The sequence below is a fragment of the Solanum stenotomum genome, chromosome 7 (assembly GCF_019186545.1).
Source record: "Solanum stenotomum isolate F172 chromosome 7, ASM1918654v1, whole genome shotgun sequence".
Classification (NCBI taxonomy): Eukaryota; Viridiplantae; Streptophyta; class Magnoliopsida; order Solanales; family Solanaceae; genus Solanum; species Solanum stenotomum.
In genome coordinates this window covers 47,838,132-47,848,047 of record NC_064288.1, presented here as the reverse complement: position 1 = coordinate 47,848,047, position 9,916 = coordinate 47,838,132, and the positions used below count along the sequence as shown (strand labels likewise).

Below are 9,916 nucleotides of genomic sequence, written 5' to 3'. Positions count from 1 at the left end.
AGGTTTTTCCCCTTAGAGTTGAGAGGGCAAAAGTTGGTGGAATTCATGAACCTTCGTCAAGGAGGGATGAGTGTGAAGGAATACTCTCTCAAGTTCACCCAACTCTTTAAGTATGCCCCGACCTTGGTAGCAAATTTTAGGGCTAGAATGAATAAGTTTGTTATGGTAGTGTCCGTTCGGTTGAGGAAGAGTGTTGTACGGCAATGTTCCATTATGATATGGATATCTCTAAGCTCATGATTTATGCTCAAAAAATTGAGGAGACAAAGCTTAGGAAGATGAATAGGGATTTGAAGAGGGCTAGGCCGGATGAACAAAGTCAATCTAAGTCTAAGAAGAGGTACTACAACCAAGATTCTCCGATAGTCAACAATGATAGGGTGTCTAACCCTAAACATCAAGGAGGGAATGGAGGTGGTTCTTCATTTGAGAGGTCTAGATGTGCTACATGTGGGAAACAACATTTGGGTAGGTGTCTTTCCTGCATGGATAGGTGTTTTGGATGTGGAAAGAAGGGGCATAAGATGATAGATTGCCCAACACTTTCAGCAAAAGGGAGAGAGACCAAGCAAGCTCCTAAAGATGGTATGGTTCCTATCCCTCCAAACTATGGTCGTTTCTATGCTCTTCAAGCTAACAAGGACAATGAAGTGAATTCGGATGAAGGTACTGGTAAGTTATAGTTTCTTATGTTGCCTTATGTTGACCTTAGTTGGGTTTACCCACAAGTGGGGGATAGAGAGTTGATTAGTAAGGTTGTTGATATCCTTATCTCTCTCCTTCTATTCTTATTTTAGCTTGAAACCAAGAGTTCCTAGTAGCTTGTTCATGTTTTGGAGTCATGTGTATGATTATGAGTTGCATGGTCTCGTTATGTTATGCATGCTCTTGATTATATTATGTTTAAATGATAAGATTAGTAGTTGATCTATATTTCTCATGTTGTTGTGCAATAGGTATGAGATGTTTATTGTGAATTCATGAGTTAAAATGTTGATCATGCCTATGTGTACTTTTGAGAGTAATTGCATATTTTGGCTTATGTGGATTTGAGAAGCATGCTTAAAGTTGGAGAAGGTAGTTCCTCCAGTTTGCAATGAAAAATGATGAAGTATAAGTGCATTATGAGTTTGTAGAAGTAGCTCCTACTTGAGTTTTCCATCGAGTTCATGATATGATGTAGTTGGTGCATTGACTATGATGTTGTGTGTTGTGGGCAGCTAGTTTGAGTCATGAACTCCTTGAAAAGTTGTAACTGTCATTCGAGCACGAATGTTCCCAAGTGGGGGATAATGTGACGACCCTAAAAATGAACCAGTGGAACTAGAGCCTCACATGTTAGTATGTAGTTGGTAATCGAGTATAAATGGTTAAAATTGGTGTTATAAGTCAGTTTAGTGGTTTTAGAGGTCAAATGTCGAGAGACGTCCATGACATCTGGAAACTAGTCTTTTGGTGCTAGTGTGTTGTCATCGAAGTTGATGTGTCGTTTTGAAGGTGAAATCATGAGAAGGTGTTTCCAATGTGTAGTTGGACATCTGTAGGGGGTAAACCTCTGGGTACGACTCCCCAAGGACCACCCTAAGGGTCCTTGAGGAGGGCCTTAAGTTCAACCCCCAAGGCTGCCCCAAATGAATATATTCACCAAAAAGTGGTGACCTAAGGATGGGGTTCACGCCCCATAGGTCCATCCACGGTTCGTGGATGGCCTCCGTAGGCCAACACTTAGTTTTTTTAGAGCTAAACTCTATTTGTCCCCCCCTCCTCAATAGTACCAAACCACGGATGCACAGCACGGGGCCGTCAATCCATCCACGGTCTGTGGACGGTGGCCGTGGTTTGGCACCTGTGTTGTTGCCATTTAAGTCAGCAATAGTGGGGGTGAATTGATAAATACACCCCAAGTCTGTTAAAATAAGGGGACGGTTATTTTATGGTTATTTACATATTTTAAGTGTATTAAAAGTTATAGTATTTTTGGGTTCATTATTTTCAAAACCCCAAAAGTTGAACCTCTCTTCTCCAAAACACTCACTAAAGGAAGACTCCATTAGAAGTGAAGAAATCAAGGTTTCTAGGTCAAAATATTCAAGTTTTTAAGAGGATTTTCGTGGGCATTCAATCAATTAGGTATGGTGATCCTTCATACTTTATTAACCTTCCAGTCAAGGAGACAAATCAAAATAGATTTCAAGTTTTTCAATGATCAAAAGTCCTATTTCTATTCTAAGCATGGGTTCATTGGTAAAATGTTTTCAAAGTCATTATGTTGATGAATTAAGGTTTGAATTATGATTTTAAGATCATTTTATATGGAATTCCTTCAAGAACCCATGTTTTCACTAAACTCCTAAAATTGACTTATGAAGTGGGTTTTGTGATCATGATTCAATGTTAATGTAATTGTGCTTAGATTGAATTGATTTATTGGTTTCTATTGTTATCTATACCTATCTATAGTGAATTGTTCAAGGATTGAATAATGATGATTGTGGCTTTGGACAATGGTAAATTGACCTAATTCCCTTACAAATGTAAAATTGATATAGAATTGTCCTTGTACGGATTGATCAACTTATGGTGGAGTTGTTTACATATTAAATGTATTGTGATCATGTCCATGAAGGAAATATATGTCAATTCAAGTATTATCATGATGTTGTACATATGAGTGTCATGTAAAGCACGGGTGTGTAATCTAGATGAATGAAAGTTAATGTGAATGAATGTTGGGATGGGATAGATGCTCATCCATGAGTTGAGGCGGGGTATCTAGTAGTAATCCCTATCCCTTATAATGAATGTAGGATTTGAGATGGATACTCATCCATGAGTTGAGGCGGAGTGTCTAGTAACAATCTCATTATTCCTTTCAGCTTCTTAATGAATGAATGTTGGATTGCTATGGATACTCATCCGGAAGTTGAGGCGGAGTGTCTAGTAGCAATCCCTATTCCTTTAATGAATGTTGGGTTGAGATAGATGTTCATCCATGAGTAGAGGCGGGGTATCTAGTAACAATCTTGTATCCCTTAATGAATGAAAGTAATGAATGTCAAGTACTCCGTGGGGAATAATGCTAAGCACCGAGAGTATATGATATGGGGTGGATACTCATCCAAGAGTAGAGGCGGATTATCTAGTAGCAACCTCTAGAGATGGATATTCATCCGTAAGTAGAGGCGGAGTATCTAGAAGCAATCTCCCTATCCTTTAACTATGTGCCCACACTGGACTATAGCTAGTGGATCCACTTAAGCTAGAAAGATTGGCCCTACCTTAGGCAAGTAGGGATCCCTTTTTCTGGTGAGGGTGACACCGGGATTCCATGAGTTACTCACATGGTTTATGTCGATTAAGGCTTACCCCCACAAAAATGTAATGAACCATGTCTTCCTAAAAGTGTACTATTTAGCATGGGTGGTGGTATGGGACACCATCTATGCATTGCACAAGTAGGCATTTGAGGAAGGTCATGTTGTGTTCCTTATGATGATAACGAATGAATGGACTTTTATGATCATGTTAAATGAAGAATGTTGGTCTTGTGTCTTAATGAATGAAGGTGTTATAAATGAAGTTAATGAATAGGTGACTTAAATGCTTATAGGTATAAAAGAATGATGTTAAACTTGGATTGTATGTATGAGAATTACTTCCTTGTTATGAATTGATGAATGTTGACTTATGGTCTAATGAATGAATGAAATGAGGAGTTTGGTATATTATGTTGAATGGTAAAGGTTCATTGTCTATTGTGGTCTTGAGAAACACTTAGGTATTTATGAATAGGTTGTATGGGCGGCCTCTTCATGTCTTACTTAAGTGTGTCTTAGGGTAACTTTAGATGGGGATCTTAAGATTATGACATGACTTACTTAACGAATATGTTTATGTATTGTATGTTGGTACTAGTGGAGCATGAGTACTTGTAATGTGAAGTATGATAAGTGGTAAGTGTACTTAGGTGACCTTAGGGTGATGCTTGGTATGGATGGTGGTATGGGACGCTATCTATACATTGCAGAAAGTGTTGTCTAAGGGTTAATTAAGGTGAATGGTCAAAGGTAAAAGGTAAAGGATTTTATGTGATTTAGACTAAATGTGAGGTATGTGACTTTGTATGTTGGTTGTGACTTATATTGTGCCTATTGTATCAATGTTCATAAGGTTTTACTAAAATGGCATACAAGCATGGCTTTCAACAAAATGTCCTTTTTAGCATGTTCTTGCATGGTCATCATACTTAGTGCTTAATTGTACTAACACCATCGTCTTCATGTTTTTACTACTAATGTAGTTTGTGGTAACTAAGGGATTCTCTTTAGAGTGAAGTGCTTGGATTGCTATCTTCCAAGTTTTGGTATGTCCTCATATGTTCGAGGACACATGATTTAGAAGTTTCTTAGTTCATGTAATAGACTATTAGTTTCCACTTCGATTGTAAAGGGTTGTGCCCCTATTTTGTTTTGAGACTTGTGTCTAAGATGATCATGTGAGACTTAGTCTTACGCTTGCGTATATTGATTTTTGAATGTTGATGACTTTTGAATAGTATTGGTTTTTGAATAAAAGTTTTAATTCCTTACTATTTTTATTACCTATGCGATGAATGAATACTATGAGGCTTGTATAAGACCTCATCGAGGTCAAATACGCCGTGTTACGACTAAGGGGTGCACTTGGGTCGTGACACATGGTGATGACTTATGTGGCGGGTTCGACACTTAAAATTCGTAAACAAACCCTTAAACGACCTTATTTGGCACTTTTCGATTTTTACAGCTAAGGAACAAACCTTAGGTGACTCCTACTCATTTTTCACCATTCTTGAGGCTAACACCATTCTTGAGGCTAAAGGTAAGTTTTTCACTCCCTGAATCTATTTTTCGATCCATAGAAAATAATAGAATGGGTGAATATTGATGGGGGAGGGTTTTTTCATGGATTTTATGGTGGAAACAACCCTAATTTAGATAGTTGGGATCATGGGTTTGATCTAGGTCTCATAGAATTGTTAGTAATTCAGGTAATTAGTGATTGTTTATTGATTCCTGTATTAAATTGTTGTTTGTAGACCTAGAACAAGCGGAAAGAATCCGAAAAGGAAAGATTCAAGTGTCTTAGGGGATTCAAGCTTGGATTCGAGGTAGGTGATGGTCGTGATTCTATGATTGTGTGATATATGTTTGTTCTTGCTTCATTATGATACATGTATGTATATGAATGTTGCATTATTGATCACATTGTTGTAAATGAGATAGATGAATGATGGTTACCATGAAATCATGACTTAAATGTATTATCTTAAGAATATACTTGTGATTGTGATTGTGGTGTGTTGAATGGATCGGTTGCCACATTCGGCATAACTAACTTGGATCGGTTGCCACGTTTCGGCACAACTAATTTAGATCGGCTGCCACGTTCTGGCATAATTATGGGATCGCTTGCCAAGTTCCTGTATAATCATTGGATCGGGTACCACGTTCTGGTATGCTAATTGTTTGGGTATGGGTTCCATGAGAGGACCATTGAATTGTGTTGTGTATCTACTTGTGATGAGTTTGTTCATATCTAATGATGATTGATATTGGAAGATGTATGTTGCTCTAAATTGATATTATTGTTATATGTGAGAATCGTGAAGTTGTTCATTGTTTGTATATGTTGATGATATTGTATATGTTCAATATATGCATATGATTATATTGTTGTATTGACTAATGTGTGTTACTTAATGGGATAGCCGTGTGATCCTACCAGTACACCGTGGTTGTGTACTGATACTGCACTTGCTCTTTCTTTGTTGAGTACAGGGCATCTTCAAGTGGCTATTGATAGACCTTAGCTAGGTGACTATTGAGCATGATCAGATTCAAGGGTGAGCCAGTTCTTTCAAGTTGCCATGAATCTTTCTTGTTTAAGTCCTCTCTTTTTGGACTCAGACTATTTATTTAAGGTGTTGTTTAGTTTTGAGGTTGTACCCCTTGTTCTTAGACTTGTCATTAGTAGAGTTTTGGTACAATGACTTTCAAGTTCTAGGGGTTGAATTTCCGCATTAGTTTGGTTAGTTAATTGTTTAAACCTTTGGAGTTTATGGGGACTCCATTTTTATTATCATTTAAACCTGCTTTTGTATCTTTAAATGTGTAGTATTTGGTTAAGTTGTTAGATTTGGGTTGTAGTAAAGGTTCTCCCATCGAAGGGTTAGTGTGGGTGCCAATCACGACGGTCTGGGTCATGATTACCATGAAATCATGACTTAAATGTATGAGCTTGAGAATATATTTAGGATTGTGATTGTGGTGTGTTGAATGGATTGGTTGCCACGTTCCGGCATAACTAACTTGGATCAGTTGCCACGTTCCGGCATAACTAATTAGGATCGGTTGCCACATTCCGGCATAATTATGGGATCGATTGCCACGTTTCGGCATAATCATTGGATCGAATATCACGTTCCGGTATGCTAACTGTTTAGGTGTGGGTTCCATGAGAGGACCATTGAATTGGGTTCCGTGAGAGGACCATTGAATTGTGTTGTGTATCTACTTGTGATGAGTTTGTTTATATCTAATGATGATTAATATTTGAAGACGGTATGCTTCTCTAAATTGATATAACTGTGATATGTGAGAATCGTGAAGTTGTTCATTGTTCGTATATGTTGAGGATATTGTATATGTTCGATATGTGCATGTGATTATATTGTTGTATTGACTAATGTATGTTACACTTAATGGGATAGCCGCATGATCCTACCAATACATTGTGGTTGTATACTGATATTGTACTTGCTTTTTCTTTGTTGAGTACATGGCATCTTCAGGTTTCTATTGATAAACCTCAGCTAGGTGACTATTGAACGTGATCGGATTCAAGGGTGAGCCAGTTCTTTCAGGCTACCATGAATCTTTCTTGTTTAAGTCCACTCTCTTCGGACTCAAACTATTTGTTTAATGTGTTGTTTAGTTTTGGGGTTGTACCTCTTGTTCTTAGACTGTCGTTAGTAGAGTTTTGGTACAATTACTTTCAGGTTCTAAGGGTTGAATTTCCGCATTAGGAATTATCCATGGATGCACAATCTACATATAAAAATAATAATAATTAAAATGTGATAAAGCAACTGCTGCATTTAAATATTATTATATACTAGTTGTTCTAATTGTTCCAGCAATTGTTGTAATAACTTCAACAATTGACAACAACTAATTAAACAAATAAAACACTTGTTGAAAAGGCTACAATAAAAACAGAAAAGCAACAACAATTTTACTTTAACTAAAAATGTTTAAAGAATAATGCTTACCGAGTCCTGAGGGGGATCAAACAACTCATTAATGCTAACTGATTCGTTATTAGTCGCCAAAAGCCATCGAAAAATCTTCGATGAAGACACTTGTTTCGAAAACACCTTATATTTCTTTTGGAGGAAAGGAACAACCTCAAATTGGTTTGTTAATTGTTTAAACCTTTGGAGTTTATGGGACGCCATTTTTATTATCATTTAAACCTGCTTCCGTATCTTTAAATGTGTAGTATTTGGTTAAGTTGTTAGATTTGGGTTGTAGTAATGGTTCTCCCACCGAAGGGTTAGTGTGGGTTCCAATCACGACGGTCTGGGTCATGACAGCCGTTCCAGTAGGCAGACCGCCATGCTCTTGAACGACTCAGTTACTCTCCAAGGAAATTTGGTAAGTCTTATGCCATGCATACCACACTTCATGTTGTTGATGTACCTACATCTTACCCTCAAGTTTCTACATAAACTTGTTTGAAAGAGGTAATGTCGGTAGAGCTTCGTGTATTTAATGAAAATTCTACTTGGGACTTTATTGATAAACCAACATATGGAGTTCTCATTGGAACTAAGTGGGTGTATTCCATTAAACTAAAGGCAGATGGTACAATTGATCGCTACGAAATTCGATTGGTTGCTAGCTCAAGGGTACAAACATGAGTATAGAGTGGATCATGAGGAGACGTTTGCACCTGTTACTAAGATGACAACGGTACAAACATTATTGGTTGTGACTTCAATGAGAGGTTGAACCTTAAATCAGATGGATGTGAAAAACGCATTTCTTCACAGCGACCTGGAAGAAGATGTGTTTATGAAACCACCACCTGGGTTTGTTCTGCCAAGACCAAAATACTTGGTCAATCAATTAGTAATAGTATATTCTAAATAACTGTAAATAACAGGTCTCTGCTTGTGAGTTAGTATAATACTTATAGAAAACATAGGGTTGGCTTGCATATGCATTTAGAAGTAATAAGTCGTTTGCATCATCGTCAGGGACTTAAAATTAATTATTTTATTTATTATTCAAATATTAATGTTTTGATCTTAACTGTTGTTAACACTGTCTAATGCCAAGGCCTCCTAACTGCAGAGAGGGAATCAGCTCAGTGGAATGTCAATGGGTTAACCTCAAACACGCTCAGGTGTTTTCCAAGTACGTGTGGACCTTGCACCAAATATAATTGAGCAACAAAACAATTTTTAAAAAGAACTGTTCAAGTGTAAGAAGAACATCAAAATGTTTCGACTATTAGTGGGATACATAAATAAGTACATTTGACATCAAATTTATTATCTCTGGACAAATAAAAGAGAAAAAAGAAATTCATGTTGAAGTCGTGGCCGTTCTGTGTTTGTATTGCTAGCAAAATCATCGATCACCTTCCTCCAGGAAATGGTATAGTTAAATGGCTCGTTATACTATCAACATGGATACTATGTTCACTATATTCGTATCCAAATCCAGGCAGTAGGGACTCAATCTCCTCTGACTGTTGATCAGTTTGAGCCCATGAATGCTTCAATTTCGATCCAGCTTCCAATTCTGCTGCAACTTCCTTCATTGTAGGTCGATCATCCCCTTTAACATTTAAGCACCTTTGTGCAATCACAGCAACATTTTTCAATTGCCCTGCATTTCCCTCATCACAGACTATATTATCGTCTAGAATATCGAACAAATGACCCTTTTCCACTGAAGATATGAAATATTGAGCTAAACTTCTCTCTTCTTCTGGTCTTTGAAAACATAGAGCCTTTCTACCGGTTAGGAGCTCTACAAGCACTACTCCGAAACTGTATACATCACTTTTTTCGGTGAGTTGACTTGTTTGCAAGTATTCAGGATCTAAATATCCTAGAGTTCCTTGAACCAATGTAGATAGCTCTGTTTGATCAGCAGGAACCAACCTGGATGCTCCAAAATCAGATACTTTGGCTGTGTAGCTTTTGTCTAAAAGAATGTTGACTGACTTAATATCTCTATGAATGATAGGAGGGTAAGCTGCTGAGTGTAAGTAGGAAAGTACTCCAGCAGTTTCTGCAGCAACTCTAAGACGAATATCCAAAGAAAGAGAGGACGCCTTTAATTTGTCATGTAAGTGTTCAGAAAGTGTTCCATTGCTGATAAATTCATATACCAGTAGTGGAACTTCCGTCTCAAGGCAGCAACCTAAGAGCTTAACCACATTTCTATGGTTGATTTGTGAAAGGACAAGGACTTCATTTATGAATTGTTCAATTTGATTGCGATCAATTACCTTAGATTTTTTAATGGCAACGATGCAATTATCTTTGAGATATCCTTTGTACACAGTTCCATAACCTCCTTGACCAACAACTCTATCTTTGTCAAAGTCATTAGTTGCCCTTTGTAGCTCTTCCGCTGTGAAAATGTTTACTGTATTGGTATTACTTGATCCCTCTTCCCCTACTTTGAGTCGTTGCAATAGAACTAATCCACCATTTTCTTGGAAAAACTTCTTCTTCATCATTAACATCTTTCTTCTTTGGGATGCAGTGTATGACCAGCCAAATATTATAAAAACCATAAAAGCAACCCCTATTGTAACACCTGTAATAAAAATATATTACTAACATATATAGATA

At 37.3% G+C, this 9,916-nt stretch overlaps 1 protein-coding gene across 1 annotated transcript; it reads right to left on the bottom strand.

Annotated features, from left to right (window-relative positions):
- Positions 1 to 2,468: 2,468 nt before the first annotated feature.
- LOC125869971 (wall-associated receptor kinase 5-like) lies at positions 2,469 to 9,858 on the bottom strand. Its single transcript, XM_049550351.1, has 2 exons — positions 8,845 to 9,858; positions 2,469 to 2,525 (listed from the first exon to the last, which is right to left on the bottom strand). The coding sequence occupies exons 1-2, from the start codon at positions 9,856 to 9,858 to the stop codon at positions 2,469 to 2,471; spliced, it is 1,071 nt and encodes a 356-aa protein (XP_049406308.1).
- Between the last annotated feature and the right edge of the window lie 58 nt (positions 9,859 to 9,916).

Coding starts and splice junctions, on each gene's coding strand:
- LOC125869971 (XM_049550351.1), bottom strand. CDS start 9,858: ATGGTTTTTATAATATTTGGCTGGTCATACACTGCATCCCAAAGAAGA. Junction 2,526..8,844: donor AAGTTGCAGCAGAATTGGAA/GCTGGATCGAAA, acceptor TACATTTGTAAG/GGAATTAGGTCAATTTACCA.